At 49.0% G+C, this 23,704-nt stretch overlaps 1 protein-coding gene across 2 annotated transcripts; it reads right to left on the minus strand.

Annotated features, from left to right (window-relative positions):
* Window positions 1-817: 817 nt before the first annotated feature.
* On the minus strand, window positions 818-12,946 carry TMEM114 (transmembrane protein 114; the record flags this gene model as incomplete). Of its 2 annotated transcripts, XM_079719370.1 has the most annotated exons (4): window positions 818-1,050; window positions 2,177-2,314; window positions 12,321-12,401; window positions 12,727-12,946. In XM_079719370.1, the coding sequence occupies 4 exons, from the start codon at window positions 12,944-12,946 to the stop codon at window positions 818-820; spliced, it is 672 nt and encodes a 223-aa protein (XP_079575496.1). The 2 variants fall into 2 exon arrangements, with proteins under 2 accessions (XP_079575496.1, XP_079575497.1); XM_079719371.1 differs by lacking the exon at window positions 2,177-2,314.
* Window positions 12,947-23,704: the final 10,758 nt, after the last annotated feature.

Genomic DNA, 23,704 nt, shown 5'->3' on the forward strand with positions numbered 1-23,704 from the left:
GAGGACCTCCTGGCATCTGTGAAGTGACACATGAATCGGACCACTGACCGCCTGGATGTCCAAGAGGGGCTTTCAATCTCTGGGATGACTCTGTGTTACGTTTCAAAAGCGAGTCGCTGACCACGGAGAATCATTGCATTAACTGAGCCTTTTCTGCTTGAGGCTCTGGACTCTAGACCAGGTGAGCACGAGCCCAGCTGGGGTCAGGGAAGACACGTCCACCTCCTGGTTGCTGTGAAGCCCAGATCTCTGCTGTCTTCCCTCCAATTTCCCACAGTGCCTCCTGCCTGGTTCCAGGTCTCGGGAAGCATGAAGCCCGGTGTCTGAGACGCAGCATCCTCCACACACAGGATCCACGTCGCAGCCAGCCGGCATGAACCTGCTCAGAAAAGCTGTGATAAAGGAGAACATGCCTCTAGCTTGCTGTGTGTTTTTGCAACACTTACCTAACCTCTCTGGTCCTCCATTTGCTTAACAAAGAAGAGAAGCCCATCCAAAGGGCAGGAGTGAGGATGAAGTGAAGCCAGAGGAGACTCAAGGAGGTTGCAATCGGTAAGTTCTGTACATGATGAAGGAGGTGCTTTTGTTTTTTCATGGGTTTGGCACTCAGCCTCCTCCAGCCCACACGAGACACACGTGCCTGGACAGAGCACACGCCGTGCCAGGCAGCACTCAGATAACAGCCAGGGCTGGAGCCCAGTCCACAGCGGCTCTCAGGTGGTGGCCTTTGAGGAAGAGGAAGCCGCAGCCCACCGAGATGGGTCCATGAGGCCCCCACGCCAAGCCCCTCCCTCCCACCACGACCAGGCATCGGGGCTCAGATGGCCTGGTCCTGCCTCCGTCTCAGGCTGAGCACGCGGGCTGCTGCCAGGAAGGCCGCCCCGGTGAGCAGCTCGGCGATGAAGCTGATCCAGCCCAGGGCCAGGGACCAGCCGAAGCAGATATCCACCTGGTCCAGCAGGGCCTTCTCCTCCAGGAGATACAGCGCCTCCCGGAAGGCGGCAGCTGAATACGCGATGTAGACGCTGATGCCCACGAGGGTCACCAAGGCTGAAGGGGTTGCAAAGGAGAGCAGATCAGACCCGCATCCCCGGGCACTGCCCCTCCTTCCCACTGCTGGCCCCTCTGCCCAGTGCTCCCTCCTCCCTTCCCCTCCCTTCCTGCCACTGGTAACTCCTGCCCATCCCCCCATCTCAGCTCCTGGCGATTCCTGGACCCCCCCTGAGCCAGTCAAACCCACCGTGGGGTTTCACAGCATCACATGGCCCTCCATCACTGCCCAGGTCCGAATTTGTTTGTGAAACGACTTAACTAATGCCTGTCTGTCCCAATGTGAGCTCCTGAGGGTCCACCCTGGATGCCCAGCACCCAGAACAGCACCCTGCACACGGCAGTGCTCCATCCATACGTTATTAGAAAGCACTGTCCAGCCCCATAGCCACTGGCCCCACATGGCTCTTTAAACTTTTATTAATTTAAATGAACATCTCAGCTCCACATTGGCACCTGCCACAAGCCAAGTGCTCGTTGCCTGTTTCGTGGCAAATTAGAGAATTTCTCCATCAGGAGAGTTCTCCTGGAAGGTGCTGTTTGGAGAATTAGTCACTGGGCAAACTATTAATGCCAATATTAATAATAGTAGCAGGTGGGTGGAGGGGATCGGAGCCTCACCGTATTCTCACCTCCAGGCATTACTTTTCTTTATTTCCCTCCATGGATTCTGAGTGTGTGTGTCATTACTGTTCTTGCTCTTTTTTAAGGTCCATTTCAAATGCACCAGAAGCAGGGAGGCCATAAAACAACCAGCTGTGAGTTTGGTTTTAATCAATCAAAGCAACGCCTGTCAGGATGGCAGGTGCACATGAAAGACTGAGGGTGGCCAGAGTGAGGGTCTCCCTCCAGCCCATGGCCCTGACGCTGACACTCTCACAACACGCTTCTTCTGTGAAATAATGGAAGCGATTCTCAGAATCTGCTCTCACCCCTATGCTTCTCTCTTGGGAACACAGACCCAGGGACCCTGGGCGGGGAGCTACTGATCCCTTCCAGCTAGGAGATCACAGGAGGGGGGAAGCAAGCCCCAGAAGCAATGGGAGCACCCCCCCAACCCTTCCCTTCTGGGGGATCGGGCACAGCCCCTCCTGGAACCCGGGCCCCGTGCAGGGTGGGCACCTACCTCCAAAGAGGAAGAGGGTCCCCGTGAGCAGGAGAAGGAGGGAGGCTCGCAGGAGGAAGCTCAGAAACCCTGTCATCCCCCCGAAAACCATCAGGATCAGGCTGAGGGGCAGTAGAATCACAAACGTCCCATGCATGGCTTAGGGGAGACAGGAGGACAGCAGGTTACTAACATCCTTCTGTTAATCAACAGACATTCACTGAGCACCTTCTGTGGGCCAGCACCCAAACGCTGGGGGAGAAAATCAACACCACTGCTGCTTATAATAATGATGATACTAATATTATTAATGATCGAGGCTCAGCTATCAGTTATTGAGGCTCAGCTATGCCAGACTTTGTGCTGTGTATCAGCTCAAGTAATTCGCACACACCCTGCGAGGGAAGTATTGTTCTTGTTCATTCGCTTATTCACTCAGCACATGTGTATTGAGTGCATGCTTTGTACCAGGCTCTGTCCCCGGCACAGCGGATTCAGCGGCAAATCCACCAGGACTCCTGCCCTCGTCGGGCTGTGGGGATTCAAGCAAGTGAACAAATAAGTGACAAAGTTGAGAGGTGGTGACAAACTCCTGGGGAGGCGCGTGAATAAGGCAGAGGAGGGGCCGGAGCAGTGGCTCCACTGAAGAAGTGACATTGGAGCAAAGACCTGAAGGAGGCGAGGGAGGCAGCTGTGGAAAAGGAAGGGCCAGAAGGGAGGGGCCGCAGGGAGGAGCGGGGGCGGAGTCTGAGATGGGAGGGCGTGTGCCTGGTGCGGCTGAGGCTGGGGAAAGCCGGCGAGGGCAGCGGGGAGTCAGGGAGCGGAAGGCAGTGGAGGAGGAAGGCAGAGTTAACAGCAGCTCACGTGGGGCTCCTGAGCCATCGGGAAGATTTTGAACTTCTCTCTGAATGAGATGGAGGCCACCAGACAGTTTGGGGCGGAAGAAACTAGAATTTAACTTGTTTCTAAAGGTCGCTCTGGCCACTATATTCAGAGTGGACAGCAGAGGGCGTAGTAGGTTGAAAGGCGGCTCCCAAGTTCACATCCAGCAGGAACCTGTGAATGTGACCTCATTAGGGACAAGAGTCGTTGCCGATGTAACGAAGTCCAGGGTCTCCAGATGAGCTCATCCCGGGTGAGACGCAATGACTTACTTTATTTATTTATTTATTTATCTATTTATTTAAACATCTTTATTGGAGTATAATTGCTTTACAATGGTGTGTTAGTTTCTGCTGTATAACAAAGTGAATCAGCTATACATATACATATATCCCCATATCCCCTCCCTCTTGCGTCTCCCTCCCACCCTCCATATCCCACCCCTCTAGGTGGACACAAAGCACCGAGCTGATCGCCCTGTGCTATGCGGCTGCTTCCCACTAGCTATCTATTTTACATTTGGTCGTGTATATATGTCCATGCCACTATCTCACTTCGTCCCAGCTTACCCTTCCCCCTCTGCCATCCTCAGGTCCATTCTCTACATCTGCGCCTTTATGCCTCTCCTGCCCCTAGGTTTATCAGAACCTTTTTTTTTTTTTAGATTCCATATATATGTGTTAGCATATGGCACTTGTTTTTCTCTTTCTGACTTACTTCACTCTGTATGACAGTCTCTAGGTCCATCCACCTCACTACAAATAACTCAATTTCGTTTCTTTTTATGGCCAAATAATATTCCATTGTATATATGTGCCACATCTCCTTTATCCATTCATCTGTCGATGGTCACTTAGGTTGCTTCCATGTCCTGGCTATTGTAAATAGAGCTGCAGTGAACATTGTGGTACATGACTCTTTTTGAATTATGGTTTTCTCAGGGTATATGCCCAGTAGAGGGATTGCTGGATCGTATGGTAGTTCTATTTTTAGTTTTTTAAGGAACCTCCATACTGTTCTCCACAGTGGCTGTATCAATTTACATTCCCACCAACAGTGCAAGAGGGTACCCTTTTCTCCACACTTTCTCCAGCATTTGTTGTTTGTAGATTTTTTGATGATGGCCATTCTGACCAGTGTGAGGTGATATACCTCACTGTAGTTTTGATTTGCATTTCTCTAATATTAGTGATGTTGAGCATCCTTTCATATCTCTGTTGGCAATCTGTATATCTTCTTTGACTTTAGAAGAGAAAGGGGAGAAAACACAGAGGAGAAGATGAGGTGAAAACAGAGACGGAGATCGGAGTGATGCTTCTACAAGCCAAGGACCACCCAGGATGGACGGCAGCCCCCAGAAGCCAGGAGTGAGGGCTGGAATGGATTCTCCCCCCAGAACCTCCAGAAGGACCAATCCTGCTGACACCTTGATTTTGGACTTCTGACCTCCAGAACTTGAGACAATAAATTCCTGTTGTTTTAAGCCACCAAGCTTGTGGTAACTTCTCAGCTGGCTGAGAAACAGTACAGGGACCAAGGTGGAAGCAGGAAGACCATTGGGTGGCTACTGCAATAACCCTGGACCCGGATGGAAGCAGTGGGATGGGGAGAAGTGGTCAGGTCCCAGGTATATTTTGAAGGTAAAACAAGCAACCAATTTGATGAGAGTAGGAGAAAAAGAGAGGGGCAAGGTGACGCTGAGATTTAGGGCCTGAGACACGGGATGGATGAGTTGCCATCTGCCAAGATGGGAAAGATGGGGGAGGCAGAGTGGGCTGCGGTGGATACCAGGACTTGTCAAGGGTGAGATGCCTGCTGGACTCCAAGCAGAGATGCCACAGGCAGTGGTTTACAGTAGAGTAGAGTTCAGTGGGAGATCTGGGTGGGTGTCAATATGGTACCATTATTATGAAGGTTGGAACAGAGAGCATACTTAAGAGTGGGACCCAACTCAGCCAGGGTGTTTGAGAAAATCTCACAGGGGCTGAGCTGCAGCTAAGACGTGAAGGAATGCGGCTTCACCAGAGGATGGAGGCGATAGTCAACAAGTGTGTATCCAGCACCTGCCAGGTTGCAGGGCTCAGCAGGGAGCAAAGCCAGCAAGGATGCAGGAGTTCACATCCTTCCCAGCCACTGGAAGCATCCTCTGCTGGAGAAGAGTGACAGGTGGGGGGATAAGCAGGAGAGAAGAGGGGGAGGCCAGAGAAAGAACGACTCAGAAAAGCACCACCAGCATCCATCCCCCCCTCCTCTGACCCCAAATTGCATGTCTTTTGTGAGTCACTTAATTCCTCAGAACCCCATTTTCACATCCAAGAAATGGAGGTCATAATGTGCAGCTCATGGTATTAACATAAGAACAACGTGTGTGGAGAAAATAGAGAGTTCCATAGAGCAAGTATTAAATAAACCATAACCCTGCCAACAATAAAGATGATGAAGATAATCATTCAGTCGGACTTCCACTGTGATCAAATCATTTTGTCTTCAAGACCCTAAATGCCACCAGCCTTGGCAAGTCGAGAAAACAAAGCTGATTTCCTTTCCAGGGCTGTCACACGATAAAATGTGATTCCAGGGGGCAGGACCTGTAGTCCTTCCTCCTTCCCTCCTTCCTTCCCTCCCTCCCTTCCTTCCTCCCCCCTTGCTTCCTTCCTCCCCCCTTGCTTCCTTCCCCCCTTCCTTCCTTCCTTCCTCCCCCTTCCTTCCTTCCTCCCCCTTGCTTCCTTCCCCCCTTCCTTCCTTCCTTCCTCCCCCCTTCCTTCCTTCCTCCCCCTTGCTTCCTTCCCCCTTCCTTCCTTCCTTCCTCCCTCCCCCCTTGCTTCCTTCCCCCCTTCCTTCCTCCCCCCTTCCTTCCTTCCTCCCCCCTTCCTTCCTTCCTCCCCCCTTGCTTCCTTCCCCCCTTCCTTACTTCCTTCCTTCCTTCCTTCCTTCTTTCCTTTCTTTCTTAAGGAAAAACTTTGGGAAAGGAAGCACAACAGCTGGTGTGAAAACCTGGTTCTGTAAGCTCTGTCTCCTGCATGGCATTGCCTCCAGATGATGGCTGAGAAATGAAATCATTTCTCATTTAGAAATTAATGAGGTTTCCCGGAGCTGGTTTGGCCCAGCAGTCCCATGTGTGAGGTCCCCAGACAACGCTGCTGCTGAGTTCGCGTACATGTTCAATTAAATGTCTGGGCAAGAACAGGACACCCCCTGGGAAAGTTGTAAGATCTCCTGCTGAAATTTGGTTTAGTATATATATACATTTTTTTTTTTGGTATGTGCCTTGGTATTTTTTATTTTCTGATTTTCAAGACTGCTGTCTGGGGACATAAATATTGATTCTGAGTTATGTTCTACTTGGAAGTGTCCCCACCTCCAGTCACATCTCACTCAGAAACAAACGTCTATGGGCCCCATAGAGCTTGGGGATGCTGCAGGGGACAAGGTCTCTGCCCTCATAGAGACCACAGTCCAGTATAGGAGACAGACTAGCAGGAAATAAAGGGGATAATTACAGACCGAGTGTCACAAAGGACATGAGTGTGATGATGCAGAAAAACAGGGTGGGCGGTGAGGGGGGTGCACTTCTATAGATGAGATAGTTGTTTTAATTTCCTAGAGCTGACATAACAAATTACTACAAACTAGGTGTCTTAATAGCAGGAGGAATTTATTCTCTCATGGTTCTGGAGGCCCTAAGTCCAAAATCAAGGTGTCAGCAGGACCGCGCTCCCTTCAGAGACTCCAGGGGAGAATCCTTCCTTGCCTCTTCCAGCTTCTGGCAGTTGCCAGCAATCCTTGGCGTTCCTTGGCTTGTGGCAGCACCCCTCTGTCCACCTCCATCTTCTTATGACCTTCTTTTCTCTCCTCTGTGATTCTCCTTTTTTTATGAGGACACTCGTCACAGGATTTAGGTTAATCCACAATGATCTCATCTCGAGAGCCTTAACTCAATTACACCTGTGAAGTTACTTTTCCCAAATGAGGTCCCATTCACAGGTACCGAGGGTTAGGACGTGGACACATCTTTTGGGGGGGGGGTGATACCTTTCAATCCACTACGGTGTTTACAGTAGGAGCTCAAGACATGAGAGCTAAGATTACTGTCTAGAGTTAATAATACTAATAATGTTGGATATCAGGAAGATAACTAACATGCAGCCCCGTCCTCAAGGAAGCTATGTTCTGATGACAACAGACTCGAAAATTTACAAAAATTTTAAAAATCCACTTCCTTACCAGGCATAATAGGACTGAATATCTCTGCGCATTTCTTGGAGTCTCCAAGTCATATTGACAAGGTTTGAAAATAAAGATAGTGACACTTTCCCCTTTGAGAAATGGTTCCTGAGACTTCCTTCTTTCACCAGAGCTTCTGATGTTTCTGGAGAATAATACTTCTCTGCTCTCTTTAAGAGAAGGACTGTTACTTCGCTAACCACCCCGGGGCTTCCTGACCTCGCAAGCATTCTGGAAGGCTTGTCCCATCAAGCTATTCTTTGAACAGTGCAGTAAATGGATCATGCACACAGTTATCCTTGGCGTGAACGACTTGGCATTTTTCTGGGTTTGCTTTTCCTTTGCAACAAAGCACTTCTGAGTCAAAAAGATCTCTTGCACCTGGGTACGTATTTGGGTACGTATTTTCTCTTGATGGAAAAAATGACCTGTCAACATTATTAGTGTTATTAATTCTACATGGTAATCTTAGTTCTCACGTGTTGAGTTCCTACTGTAGGCAGTGGAGGGTAGCAGAACTCTGAACCCAAGAAACAGGCTAGGAACTTTTCCCCTGGTCTGCCGTGGCCTCCTGTCTTGGCACACTCACGTTATACTGGAATTACCCTCGGTGTAGCATCATTCTAAAAGAATAGAAACTGCCTGGGTTCAAATCCCAGATCAACCAGTTACCGTGCAAATTTTGGTAACTTACCTAACCTCTCTGTGCCTCAGTTTCCTCATTTGAAAAGTGAGGAGTATAATAACAGTACCTGCCTCATGGGTCTGTTGTGAAGATTAAATGGGTTGAAACAAGTAAAGGCCTCAGGACAGGGTCTGGCACACAGCACCTGTTCTGTAATCATTGACTGTTATTTTTATTGCCCTTCAACCACTCCACTGAAAGTGGTCCCACCTCCTTTTATTACATGCCCCTGTTTTATTTCCTTTGTTACACCTACTACTATTTGAAGCCATTTTATGTTAATTTATTCACTGGTCCACGTGTTTATTATCTGTCTCCTGCACTAGACACTAAGCCTATGTGGCAAGGACCCCACCTGTCTCATCATGTTTTATCCCCAGCACTAAGCAAAGGCATTTGCAATGATTAGCTCCATTTTATAGATGAGAAGCCTGAGGTTCAGGGAGACAATATGACTTAGAGCAGAAGGAGGAGACAATAACTGACCTCCTGCTTTGGGTGATACCCTACGCTGGATGCTTTCATTCCGTGATCTCATTTCATCTCAAAACAGCCCATTTATTTTTTTAATTTATTATTTTATTGAAGTATAGTTGAGTTACAATGTGTTAATTACTGCTGTACAGCAGAGTGACTCAGTTATACATATATATACATTCTTTTTCATATTCTTTTCCATCCACAGGATATTGAATATAGTTCCCTGTGCTGCACAGTAGGACCTTGCTGTTTATAAAACAGCCCATTTATGGAAGCAGGTGACTGGCCAGAATTCACACAGCTGGGAAGAAGGAGGGCCCTTATCTATGATGTGGCTGACCCCACCCCCCACATCTTTCTGGGAGAGGCACATGACTCAGCTCAGCCAATCAGCACATTCCTTCCCTTCGGCCACACTGACTGGCTCAGACCTGGGCACGTGATCCAATCTAGTCCAGTCAGAGACCTACCTGGAGGTTTTGCAGAATGACTGGGCAACAGTCTCCTTCTGCTTAGGTTGCTGATTCTGGAGAGGATTTAGTTGAAAGCAGAACCCAAACAGAAGCAAAGCCCAGAGAGGAGAAAAAGAAATTGAGTTTAGCTCTGGATCCCAGGGGGCTTGAGCTTTTCAGTTTCGTGGACCAGGAATTCCTTTTCTGTTTCAACTAATATGATTTGAGTTTCCACCACTTACCATCAAAAGACTCCTGGCTGATACAGCTAGGCTGGTTGGTTCTAGACTGTGGCTCTTTTATGTAAACTGTGCTGAATTTGAAGACCCCCCCGCCACCAAAACAAATTCCAGTCCCTAGCCAGGGAACCAAACCCATGACATCCCCAGAGCTAATCAGGAGGATAAAACATTCAAGCAAGGTGGATTTTTATTGGGTACTGAAGTAGGCTACCTGCTTGGATTTTCTTGGAGGAAAAACCAATGGTTCTTCCCATACACCCCCATGGGGATTTGTCTAGGAGGCTGACTCACAGAACATGCTGCTTGTGTCACCTGGCCTCTCTCCTCTATGGGCTCTGCATAAAGGGAATGAAACGTCTTCATATAATAAAAGAACCTGGACAACATTCAAAACTGTTTCTGGGGATGAAGAGATTCTGTGAAAAAGCTCTCTCTGGGGGTGATTTGCAGTGAGCACGAGGTCTGAAGCGGCAGCCTCCTCTCTGTGACGATACAATGGTAGTAAGAGCAGCTAACACTTATGGCAGACTTAAAGGAGCCAGACACTGCATGAGACTCTTTAAATACACTCTCCCACTTCATCCTTGAATTAGCCTTATGAGGAGACATGACAGTTATCTTCATTTTTCCCATGGGGGAACTGAGGATCGGAGAGGTAAGGAATTTTCCCAAGGCCACGTGCCTAGTTGGTGGTGAAGCAGGGGGTTAGACCTAGGGCCAAGGGAACAGATGAACAGACTGTGGATGTGAGTTTTGCCTGTTTCTCAAAACCCTAGACAACACACAGTTGGTTCATTATCAAGTTTCGTGAAGAGGCCAGACCAGTGGTGACTGTGGTTAGCCATCCAATTTACTCACTCATGTGACAAGCAGGCTGAATGCCAGCACCCAGCCCAGCAAAAGGCCATAGATGTGACTGCATCTAAAAGAGGCTGGGGGGACTTCCCTGGTGGTGCAGTGGTTAAGAATCTGCCTGCCAATGCAGGGGACACAGGTTAGAGCCCTGGTCCGGGAAGATCCCACATGCCGTGGAGCAACCAAACCCGTGCACCACAACTACTGAGCCTGCGCGCCACAACTGCTGAGCCCGCACGCCGCACCTACTGAAGCCCTCGTGCCTAGAGCCCATGCTCCACAAGAAGAGAAGCCACCGCAATAAGAAGCCCACGCACCGCAGCGAAGAGCAGCTCCCGCTCGCCACAACTAGAGAAAGCCCGTGCGCAGCAATGAAGACCCGACACTGCCAAAAATAAATAAAATAAAAATAATAATAAATAAAAAATAAATAAAATAAGCTGCACAGGAACGATTTTTAAGTCCAAAGAGACACCAACTTTGTTTTAAGGCTGTAGTAGCTGATACACCATCTGCTTGCTACCTTCTCCAGCCTTCTCTGTGGACCACAGCACTACATTCAGAAGCCTGTTAGCCAACGCAGGAGTTTTTGAACAGGAATCCTTGATTATTCTTGAAATGCTCTGAGAACACCCAAAGTTCCTCCTAGCGCAGCTTGGGGCTGAGGACAGAGTTCGTGAGACCACTTCCTTTCCTCCACCCCCCTCATATTCCAAGCATCTAGGGGATATCTCCTTCAATGGAACTTCATTCAGCGGTGTGCTGCAGCTGGATTATATCAGAGAGTCAGCTGTTAAGTTTTCAGCAGTATGAGGGGCCAGTTGACATCATGTTGACAGCCTGAAACTGACCACAGTGGGAATATTTACACCACAGAGATTGGCAATGCCACAAACCAAGACTCTCCCCTCCCGCAGACAGCCAATTGTTAAATATTTTCCAGCCCACCACTGGACTTTAGAGAAACAGTCTGGTTCATTCATACACTCATTCAGTCATTCAACAAATTTGGATTGAGTTCCACCTCTAAATAATAGAGTTTGCATTCACTCTCATGCCTGCTCAGCAAACCTTGGCTCATGGGCTACTCTATACCAGGCTGTGTGCTCAATGGTCCCTGCCCTCATGGAGCTCAGGGTCTAAAAAATGCCACACAACCTGTAGCACGAGTAGGAACTGACCAAGTCAAGCTGGAAGGCTGGGAGCAGGGAGACTCCAATTGGAGGCAATGGCATGTGCAAAGATCCTGTGGCAGGAGGAAACTTAGCACCCCTCCAGGAACTGGCCCAAGGCCAGCATAGCCAGAGAGGAGAGAGCAAAGGGTAGAGTGGAGTTGGAGAGGGACCCTGGCAGCCCTTGTGGGCCATGCTAGGGACTTGTCTTCATTCTAAGAGTCACACCCCCAAGCCTCACTCAGTAAGTCTAACAAAAGCTGCGCATACGTTTCAAGGTCTCTGGAACTCAGTCCTCATGTCCTCATCATGTCCTTCCTGTGGTACCTCTCTGGGCCTCAGTTTCCTCTTTGGAAAAATAAAGATTAAGACAGAGATGACAAAGAACTTCATAGGGAGGCTGTGGAGATTAAATGACGACACAGATGGGGAGCGTTCAGCTCCATGTCTGGCCAGCTGCGCGCCTCAGGGAATTGAACTGTGACTTTGATTTCCCTCCTTCCTCCACTGTTTATTCAGCCCGTTTGCTTTCTCAAATTCTATCCTCCCACCTTTCCAGAGTTCCAATCACCGTGCCAGGCACTGGGAAATCAGCCAGGAACAACAGACACATGGTCCCTGGCGAGAGGGAGCGGTTCTCTGCCTCCTGGTTGCCTCTCTTGAATCATTCAACAAATATTTACCGCATCCCTGCTACGGCCAAGCGCTCGTTCTCAACACCGAGGATGCAGAGAAGGCTGACAAGGGGGTGTGCCAATCAGCTCCCCGGGCTGGTTTAGGTGTCTCTTCGGGCTCCCAGCCACCCTCCCTCGTGCTGCTTGGCACTCTGAAATGTAACTGCGCACTTCCACCTCGGTCTCACCAGCTAGTCTGTGCGCCCCCTGAGCGCCTGGCCTGGGGCTTCGGCAGCAGCACGGTGCCTGGCGCACAGAAAGCCTTCAGCCAACGTTTGTTGAATGAATCCTCAACCACACGTTACGGCTGGAGCAAGTGGACCCCGCTTCCTGCTCCTACCCGCGTTCCCCTCTCCCGCCGGTGCCAGAGGCCGCCCCGACCGCCCTCTCCAACGCAGCGCCAACGCCCCCTACCCCACCCCGCCTGCTGTTTGGACAAAAGCTCCCAAACTGATGTCCAGCCCCGGGTCCTCCCCCATCCCACCCTCCCCGGACTCACTGAGAAGTTGTCGGCTCGAGTCGCTGAAGGTCACGTTCTCCTGCCAGAAGGGGTTCATCAGCGGCGCGCACGGGCTCTGGACTGGATGGGGCAGATGACTCGGTGGGCGGGGACCCCGGGGTTCGGACCCCTGACCGAGGCTTCGCCCCGACGCCCGCTCTGGGTGCCGCACCCCGGAGGGCGGGCGCGGAGTCAGAGCAGCCGCAGGCTGAGCGGAGCGCCTCTCGGAACGGCGAAGGCAGCCCCAGAAGCCCTGCCCACCTTCCCTTCCGACCCCAGATACCGCGTTTCGCGCCCCGGGGCTTGGGGGGCGGATGCGCTCCAAGCAACAAGTCCCGGGCGAGCCCGGCGCCGCGGAGGGGCGGCGGTGGCGGCCACCGCCCCGGGTACCTGGGTACATCCTTACCCCGGCAGGTCCGCCAGAGGCCGGAGTGCGAGCTCAGAGGTTCGAGCTGGCTGCGGTTGGCGGCTCCTGCCGGGTCCTGCGCCCCCGGGCCGCTCCGCTGCAGCCTCTCCGTGTCAATGATGTACCAGAAGTCCGTGCCGATGGCGGCCGCCAGGAGCACAAAGCTGAGCGCCCCGCTCAGCGCCGCCACGCCGGCCAGCGCGCCCAGGTGCACCCGCATGGCCGAGCCGGAACCCCACGCGCCGCCCGCAGCCCCCCGCGCCACCTCCCGAGTCCCTGAGCTCGGAGCCGGAAAGCCGGCCTCGGGACCTCGATCCCTCCCTCCGCCCCTGGCTCCGCCCCTCAGCCCCTCACCTGCGCCCTGGGACCTGCCCCGGCTTCTCCCTCAGGCCCCATCCCAGCCAAACCCCACCTCAGTCAACACTCCCAGCCCTAGCGCAGCCCCTCACCCCCACTCCTCACTTTCCCCCGACCCTTCTCCCTCCTACCCCCTCCCGCGCTCTCCACGAACCCCCACCCGTTCCCCACTACGCCCTGCCTCTGCCTTTCCTCCCCAAGCCCGGCTCCTCTCCTCGCACCACCGACTCAACTTCCCACTTCCCGCCCGGTGCGCCAGGAGTCTTCACTCCGCCGCCCTTCCCACCGCTCCCTCCTCTGCTCACAGCGCCCAGGTGCCCAGCACAGTGAGAAGGGCTGGGTGGGGTGGGGGAGGGAGGGCGGCCTTCCCGCAAACTGGGGGAGAAAGAAGGATGGGCAACGGCTGTCGGGCTGGCAGGTAATCTCCAACAGCCTCTCTCTCCAGCTTCAACCACCCTTCCTCCAAAATCCACCTTCAGTTGATTTTTCTAGGCTGGCTACAGAGGAAAAAGACAGATCAGGGTTTTTTTTATAAAAGCTCTTTAACAGATTACCAACAAGGTCCTACTGTATAGCACAGGGAACTCTGCTCAATATTCTGTAATAACCTAAACGGGGAAAGAATTTGAAAAAGAATAGACACATGTGTATATGTATAATTGAATCACTTTGCTGTGCACCTGAAACTAACACAACATTGTAAATCAACTATTGTCCAATATAGAACTAAAAAAAATTTTAAGTTCTTCAAAGCAATGGGCCACATCTTCTGAGTCCATCATCTCTACCACCAAAATCTTCATCACCATCACTGCCACCACCAGCACCACCACCACCACCACCATCACCACCATCATCACAATCACCATTCTTTTCTTTATCATCACCATCCTCTTCTTTATCATCACCATCACCCTTATCAATTCCACCACCTTTTTCACAACCATAAAACCTTTCATTATTTCAAGAAAGACTTCTTGAGTGCCTACGATATGCCAGACACTATAGTTTATATTAAAAATATAGCCATAAACAATCCAAACACAGCCCCTACCCTTAAGAAGTGTGTGGTGTAGGCTTCCAAGCTTTTTCAAAGCCAGGAATGCAGAGGGAAAAAATCATACTTGTATGGCACACCGGGATAAATAGAAGAAGCTTCTAGAAGCTGGGGATGACCAGCCTCAGGGGCTGAAGTTACCAAAGGCCCCTGGAGGCTGCCCTTTATGGCTGAGAGACCAAAATCTTGGCGCTCCTGTGACACGTTCCTAAGGAAATATTGTGCCAACTCCCCAAAGTTGATGAAATGGGGAGAGAATCCTTCAACAAAGCTTGCTTTGAACAGGGTACTCTGAGAGAAAGTAAAAGAGGGGAGGTCTCATTGGGATTCGGAATCCAGGAAGTGACATGGATGATGAGACACAAAGAATGTAAAGGCATTTCACGCCTAGGGGATGGCTTATACAAAGGGTTTGGTACATTTTAGAAAAACTCCAAGAGTAATCAGGCTGGAACATAGTGAGAGAGGAGTTAGTAGAGGGAAATGAGACTGGGGGAATAGGTTGGGGCCAGGTCATGCATGTCTTGGGGTCACAATAAAGAGTTTGGTTTCTAGTTTGGCTTCTGACCAGTTTTAAGAAGAGTAGTGAAATGCTGTAATTTACATTTTTAAAATCTCACTCTCCATACCAGCTTTAGTATGGAAAAGAGACTGTAAGGAAACAGGAAAGGAAGAAGGAAGCCAGTTAGGAGCAACATAGAAGTAGAAGCAGCAAGAGATGCTTGGATGCTTAGGCTATGGTGGTGGCAGCAGTGAGGAGGGAGGGAAGTAAATAGATTTTTTTTTAATCGAGAGGGGTAGAATTGATAGGACTTGGTGATAGACTAAGGCTGAGAACCATTCTTTTCCTTGTTACTTTACTCTCTCTTACCAACACCATCTTAATCTTCACCATTGGCATCCTCATCTCCATTATCAGCGGCATCAGCACACTGAACAGAGCCATCATCAGCAAGAACACATCCTCCCCTTGATTTTACACACCATTCTACTCCATCACCCCTTCAACCACCATCTTGATTAAGATTGATCTCTCCCGTTACCATCCCCACTGATGGTTTTGCCTTCAACTCCATCACCCTATTACTGTTATCTTCCATTGCATCATAATCCAACCAGTCCTCCACTGTTCCACCTACATTAGGGAGCATACATGAAGGTAAAATTCAGTGAGGCTGGTCCCAGGACCCCTAATAATGTCTTTAAGGTTTAATCTCTTCTCTCTCCCTTTCTCTCCATCTCTCAAGTGTTTTTCATCTCTTGGCTTCATTCTTATTCAGACTCTCACTTGTTGGACCCCAGGAGCTACCTTTCACCGCTTAGCAACCCCAACAAAAAGAACAAATCTCTTTCTCAGTGGTGCAAGCCAGATTTCCAAAATCGAAGCCCATATCCCCATCTCTGAACCAATCTCTATGAGTGATAGGGATAGAAGGCTCTGACTGGCCAAGCCTGGATCACCTGCCTGCTCCTGGAACCAAGGCAGGGTGAATTTGTCCCATCCTAACCATGTGAGTTTAAGCAGTGTCATGGCTGCCAGATGTACCAAATAAAAGCACAGTGTGCCTGGTTAAATTTGAATTTCAAATAAATAATAAAATTTTAGTATAAATATGTTCCATGCAATATTTGGGATACACTTATACTTTTTAAATTGTTACTGTTGTTGTTTAATCTGAAGTTCAATTTTAACTGAGTGTCCTGTCTTTTATCTGGCAAACATAGTTGGCTCCCCAAAGGAAAACCAAGGTGCTATGACCAGAACCAAGAGAAGGGGTGATGGCAGGGTGGATGGTGCCCCTCCACCCAGCACATGCATTTTCCTTCACTAGGTCCCACGCCTCTCGTCTACATAAGGAGAACTTCTTCCTGGCCCCTTTGCAAAGACAACCTTGTAAGCTTTGATCATTCTATTTTTCCTGAGGAGTTTGATATAATGTACCTGGATCATGCTCGGTCACTCTAAAAAGCACAGAGAGTAATGTTTTTCAGTGAATCTGGGGAGGGGTGGAGCACATCAAACATCAGATGCTATCATTACTCAGCCAGTCAACTGAAGAGGCAGGATAAAACCTGAAGGCTCTTGAGGCAGAATCCAAACAAAGGACAGCATTTAGGATTCAAGCCACACCAGGCGCCATGCTGGGTACCGTACTGGTGGAGAAAGGGCATTGAACAGGGATTCCAGAGGCTGGTTTTGAGTCTTAAATCAGCATCTTACAGGCCATGTGAGCCCAGAGAAATTGCCTCTCTTCTCTGAGCCTCAGTTTTCTTGGCTGTAAAATGGGGGCACTCATACATACCAGTCTCATAAGGGCACCATGAGGGTGTAATGATGGTGGGTATAAGTACTTTGTGACCTATGCAGAGTCATACCAATATAATTATTAGCATATGTGGGAAACGCTTTGAGAAGAGGGGAGGAGTGCATTTCAAACATGAAAAGCAGAAATATTTAAAAGAAAGAGGAGGGCATCAGCACCTGCGCTGCCTCAAACTGAGAAGCAGGAATTTGCTTTTCAGCACCACGGACAGCAATCTGCTGGCAGCCGGGAGGCAGAGGGAGCCAGAATTGGGGGCATCCATGGAGCCAAACAAATATTGACTGAGCAGATCCTGGGGCCAGGCACACTAGAGAATACAAAGATTTATGTGGTCTTGACGTCCAAATAACTTAATCTCTTCAAGTCATCAACATTCCTAGACTGATACAGCTGGGGCAAGGCCCCAAGCCTTCTGATACTTGAAAAGTGGGGAGAATCAAAGGGAAAATGTTTTCTTTTCCAACAATTGTTGAATATCTGCTGTGCGTTCACATATGCCATCTAATTTTCTCACTAGACTACCACCCTCAAAGAGAACAGTTACTGCAATGTCCTATGCATTGTTACGTTCCAAGTGCCCAGCATGGTGCCTGGCATATGGCGATACTCAGTAGTTTTTGAATGGATGTGTGAAGGAATTCTTATAAAATCCTATTTTACTCTTAAAAAAAAAAACGAGGAAGGCAGAAGGGAGGGAGGATGTTGGGATACTGGGAAGAAAGGTTACCTTTCATTATGAAGCATTGAGTATCATGGGAAAGCCGACATTTTTTTAATCAGTGAGATCTCGATTTGTGCAACTCTGCAGCCCTGAGGCCCTGCTTGCCTCGCCAGCCTCACAAACCCAGGCTTCAAACACATGAAGTTTGTTCCTGCCTCTGAGCATCTGCACATGCTGTTCCCTTTAACTGAAATACTCTTATCCCCACCTTTTTTTTTTCTTTTTCTTTCTTTCTTTTTTTTTGGCGGGGGGGGGTTCAACTTAAAAATTAGTTCTTTGGAAAGGGCTTAGCCAACCCCCGATTTAGGTTGAAAGCTCTTAGGATACGATGATTTATGATGATTCAGGTGTGGTTAAGGTCCACTGTATCTCCTTAGGCTCTCAACTGCTCAGCGGCACACCTACAACATCTACCACACACACCTGTAACTCTCCACATATGGACTTTTCTCCCCAAGTGAGAAGGCTGGAATTACTGGAGAGTGAAGGCCCCCAGGAACACCGAGCACTGATGAAGTTGGAGGATAAATGGCCCTAGCTACCTCACCCCTTTGGGGAGGGAAAGGCTCTGAAGCCTGTTCTACTCTGTCCCCCAGAGTTTCCAAGGGGGAGTGAACCCCAGCTGCCCACTGCAATGATGTCTTCAATTGATTTCCTTTCTTCTTCATCTTAATTCCCCACTCTTGTACCAGTGTGTCCTAGGAGCACCCCCCAAATACAATTACTGGCTCTCAAATCCTTATATCAGAGTCTACTTCGAGAGAAACCCAGGACTTCCCTGGTGGCGCAGTGGTTGAGAGTCCGCCTGCAGATTCAGGGGACGCGGGTTCGTGCCCCGGTCCGGGAAGATCCCACATGCCGTGCGGAGTGGCTAGGCCCATGAGCCACGGCCGCTGAGCCTGCGCGTCCGGAGCCTGTGCTCCGCAACGGGAGAAGCCACAACAGTGAGAGGCCCACGTACCGAAAAAAGAAAAAAAAAAAAGAGACCCAACCTAAAACATATGCTATCTTAGCACTGAGACTCTCCCCGTAGTAATTAATGATTATTGAGTGATGAAGTCACTTGCTACCTGTCTGTCTACTCCTTTGGACATTCAAGCAGGATGGTAGTTACTAGAGGATGGCTCATCCAACACCATTCTGATCCACCTCCCCCTTTCTAGGTACCTTCCAGCCAGTGGTGGCCACGTAACATAATTCTGACCAATGAGGTAAAAGCAAGAGTCTGTTGGGAAGGGCTCCCCCGATTTAAAAAAGGCCAGGCCCTGGGAGGAGAAGGCTTTTGGTCCACTTGTAATACAGACATGATGTCTGGAATTACAACAGCCATCTTACAACCATGAGTTTAACCCTCCTGGTAGGAGGCAAAAACAAAGAGTCTGAGTCTCTGATAGCATCGTTGAACAGCTGCCCCATCCTTGAATTGCCTACCTCAGAAATTCTTGTTAGAAGTTAAAAACAAGCCCCTATCAGTTTAAGCCACCATCTTAGGGTTGTCTGTGTTTGCAACTGAATGCCTTGTGAACTGCGGCGGACACAGATCATGTTGGTCCTACCCAATGCATATCATTGGCCTTTAGGTTAGTGCATGATACACAGTAGATGTGTAATGAAGATTTGTTGATTCAATAAATGAAAAACCTTCCCAAAAGTCTCTTCTTGCAAGCACAGAGCTTATTTTGTGTGGCAAACTCGTAAGGAACCAACTCAAGGCTTTAGACATATAGCCATGATATCGGTTCAGTTATTAAGGTCGCCACACTAGAGACAAATGGCCTCTGTTTATTAAATCTCATGAGGTCATGATGTTCTGCTGGCCAGTTAGACTCCATGGACTTGACCCCTGCATAACCGTTTAAGTGGAAAGCCTCCATCTGTCCATTAGAAACTTCTAGAAGGGCTGGCTGCCACCCTTCATATCCTATATGACGTAATTAGCTTAGAATGAAAAGGGATCAGTAACCCACTGGTCTAATTTTCCCATTACACACCTGGCGTGATGCCAAGAGATGAAGGCTGAGTTGCCCTCTTTTCATTTCAGGGAATCTCTTCCCAAATTGGAATAAAAATCCCTCAGCCGGAGAGAAGCCGCTTCCAGGAGGAATGTGGTAGGGAAAGAGCTAGGACCATGAGCCAGTGCAGCTGGACCACTAGCCTACTGAGAGATCTGAACGGATTGCTTCCCTTCTCTGAGCCTCGGTTTTCTCATCGGTAAAAGGGGCTCGTAGAAGTCTTCTTCTGGGAATCTATTCCTGCCACAGTTTACATGCTGCATAGTTACAATGTGGCGGGCATCATAGATTTCTTTTTTTTTTAATAGATTTCTTTTCTGAATCTTCACATCAATCCTCTGAAAGAAATATGCTCTTCCCCCCACCCAGTCTTACAATGGGTACAATTGGTATACAAAAAACTGCACCAAATTAATGTATACAATTCAGTGAGTTTAGACATATGTACACACTTGTGTCACCATGACCACAATCAAGGTAATAAATGTATTCTTCACCTCCAAAAGTTTCCTTGTGTCCCTCTGTTGTTTTGTTGTTGCTATTGTTTTGCTTTTATTTATTTATTTATTTTTATTTTTTTTTTTTTTTTTTTTGCGGTACACTGTTGTGGCCTCTCCCATTGCGGAGCACAGGCTCCAGATGCGCAGGCTCAGCAGCCATGGCTCACGGGCCCAGCCGCTCCGCGGCATGTGGGATCCTCCCAGACCGGGGCACGAACCCGTGTCCCCTGCATCGGCAGGCGTACTCTCAACCACTGCGCCACCAGGGAAGCCCCTGTTTTGCTTTTGTTTTTCAGTAAGAACACTTAACCTGAGATCTACCCTCTTAACAAATGGCAATCTCATCCGGGAGCACACTGACAGGTACACCCCAAAGGCACACCCGGAAATAAGGCTTAATCTGGGCACCTCATGGCCAGTCAAGTCGATGCATAAAATTAACCATCACAGGGAATTCCCGTGCGGTCCAGTAGTTAGGACTCCATGCTCTCACTGCCAAGGGCCCAGGTTCAATCCCTGGTCAGGGAACTAAGATCCTGCATGCCCTGCGGCGTGGCCAAAAAGAAAGAAAAAAAAATTAACCATCACAGAGGGGATGAGGAATAACTGTAAATAGGCATGGGGTTGCTTTGGGGGTGAAACAAATGTTCTAAAACTAGATTATGGTGATGGTTGCACAACTCTGTAGATATACTAAAAGTTATTTTGTATATATAAATATATATACACTATGTATACATATATATGCAGATATAGATATGCAAATTTATAGAAGCCTAGGCCAGACTTGCCCAGGCCTGAACAAAAGGAACAGAAAGGGAAGAGTTCAGGAGCAATGAGAACGGTGATGCAATGATGGTGGAGGTGACAGGGACGATAGTAACCACAACGGCACCACTTACTGAAAGTGGACGTCTGCTCTGTGTCAGACACTGTGGCATCCATCATATCACTTCGTGAACATGGCGATCCTGGGAGGTAGTTCTGGTTAAGGGGCTGGAGGTCTATGACCAGCACACAGCTCTGCAGGCAGGCTACCCAGGATCAAACCACACCTGCAGCCCTTCCTAGCCTGGGACCACGAGCAAGGTCCAAAACCTCCCTAAGCCTCAGTTTCTCCATCTGTAGAGAAGACATAAGATGATCCTGACCTTGGGATTACCAGGACACGACCTGGAATCAAGCATGTGAAGCTCTGAGCAGAGTCCCCAGTAACCCCTAGAAAACAGCCAGTGTAAATGTTAGCTCTGGCTACTAGCGTGGGTCCCTGTTGTACAAAATATGACACAGTCATTCAGAGTTTGACCCAGCAAGGTCAGATATCTAATAAGGCACAGACATGGCTTTCAAATCCAGGCCAGACTCCCAACTCTGGGCTGTTGCCACTACCTGGGTATGAATCTGAACAATTAGGCCTGACATCTTCACCTACCCCAGTGCTGCAGACAGTAGCCAGCCTGCCCCAGCCGTCCCCCTGAAAGCATTTGTAGCTCCCAAGGAGACAGCATCTCTCCAGATTGTTAGTGCCAGAATTGCCACATCAGTGCCCAGTGCCAGCCTCCAGCCAGCTCCCTGCAGCCCTCCCAGGCTGGGGTAAGCAAAGGTCAGACTAGAAATTTGCTAATAGAGATTCTGGACATCACAAGGGGTGGGTCTGGAACCAGCCAGATCTCCGAGGTCATGTTCTTTTGAAATTGCCTGCTGCTGGGGCCATTGCCACTCCCTTCCCCAGCCAGGACCTGCAACCATGAGAGATAGATTTGGTCCTTCTCAATACAGTGGCTCAGCGGGGTCTGGGGGAGAGGCAGAGGCACTAGAACCATAGAGCTGGAAGAAACCACAGTATCAGCCCAGTCATCTTACAGAGGAGGAAACCCGGACCCAGAAAGGAAAGAGCACAGTTCTGCAAGCCCTCATGGAAGACGAGAAGAGGGGCATCTCTGTTCAGCTTCGAAAGCTCTCGTTTATTGAGCAGCTACTGTGTGCCAGGCACAAAGGATACAATAGGAATAAGACAAGGTCCCCTTCCTCCTCTGAGGACCTCACAGTGTCCCAGGAGACACAGAACAGGAAAGGAATACACTCAACACGACGTAGTACATGCAGTCACAGAAGAAGATCGAAACCATACTGTTTGAGGACAACTACCATTTGTGAAGGTCTGACTTAAAAGCCCTTCCCATAGCAGGATATTCAGACAGCCCCCCACTCCCTCCTCCAGGCAATCACTCTCCCCCATACCTGGTCACGTTCCTGAGATTTCATCTACACCACAACCCTGCATGAGTTTCCTGTGGCTGCTATTCCAAATTATCACAAATTGAGTGGCTTAAGACAACACAAGTTTATTCTCTTTCAGTTCTGGGGGTCAGAAGTCTGAAATTAGTTTCCTTGGGCTAAAGTCAAGGTGTGGGCAGGGCTGTGCTGAATCTACAGGCCGCCTGCATTCCTTGGCTTGTAGCCCCTCCCTCCACCTTCAAAGCCAGCTGCATAGCATCTTCCCTCCTCTCGGACCTCTGCTCCCTCTCTTTTGCCCTTATACCTTCTCTCTCTGACCCTATTGGCTCTCTCTTATAAGGACACTGTGATCCCATTGAGCACACTCAGGCAATCCATGAAAATCTCCCCATCTTGAGATCCTTAATTTAATCACATCTGCAAAGTCCCCTTTGCCATGGAGAGTAATACAGTCACGGGTTTCAGAGATTAGGACTCCGACACCTTTGGGGGGCCATGATTCTGCCCAGCACAAACCCCAAAAGGTAGGGACTCACTATCACCCCCACATTAGAGATCAAGAAACCAGGGCTTAGAGAGGTGGAGTAACTTGCCCAAAGTCACAAAAGGGAAAGAGATTTGAAGTGGGTTTACCTGATTCCTAAGAGCATGGTCTGGTCTCTACTCTGCTATAAAACACGGAAGGTTGAGGTCTAGAGCCAGCAAAAGAAGACTTCCCAAAAGAGCCTTCCCAAGCCAAACTGCCTTTGCAACTGGGGCATAAATAGGGCATTTGGGGCATTCTGGGGTTGAACTGCAGGACACCTGGCTACACTTTCCACCCCGCTCCCCAGACCAACATCAACACAAGCAACGTGGGGGAAAGAAACCAGGTAGCTGATATCTCCAAACAAGCCAGGCCACTTGCCCCTGTAGTTCCATATCATTGAGACAGAAATGGTAGCTTGGCTGGAAGCTTCAACAATTCAGTCGTTTACCTCCAGTCCCCAACTCATCTGAATCTCTGAAACCTCTACAAGCATCTTTCTCCCATCTGAAAAATGGGCATAAGTGATGCCTATTAAAGTAAGCATATTCAGGGGAATTCCCTAGTGGTCCAGTGATTAGGACTCCGTGCTTCCACTGCAGAGGGCACAGGTTCAATCCCTGGTCAGGGAGCTAAGAGCCCACAAGCCACGCAGCATGGCCAATAAATAAATAAATAAAGTAAGTAAGTAAGTAAGCACATTCACTACCCTCCCTACCTCCTTCCATTCTTCTCCCTGGCCCTAGAATTCTGTTCAGAGACATCTTTCCAATGTTAAGAAGTCTCTCTTTTCTACAACAGCTGAGGGAAATAAGGCATCTAGACACAGGACAGACAAGCCTGGCCTTATCCAACCTCGGCCATTACTTAAAGTCTGAATAGAATCCCGCAGAGAAAGTGCAATCAGAGACTCTTGGGATGGGATGGGCCAGGAAGGAGTGGAAATGTTCAGTATAAAAATACTATGTAACTTTTTTTTATTCTTGGGGAAAAGGAAAAAAAATAAAGTTGTTTCTTATGCAGAGAAACCTCTGTTAACCTGTCATATGTGTTTCTTTCTGATCTTTTTTCTATGAATAAAATCATGATAGTAGCATTTCTTTCTTTCTCTGGGTGCGGGGCCCTGCTCTGAGTGTTTTACTTGCATCGCCCCAGTCCTCATGGCAATTCTACAAGGTTATAGAATTACAATTCTACAAGGTTATAACTGTGGCTATATCATCCACAGTTAACAGGTAGGAAT

The sequence above is a fragment of the Hyperoodon ampullatus genome (genome assembly GCF_949752795.1).
Source record: "Hyperoodon ampullatus genome assembly, chromosome: 14".
NCBI lineage: Eukaryota > Metazoa > Chordata > Mammalia > Artiodactyla > Ziphiidae > Hyperoodon > Hyperoodon ampullatus.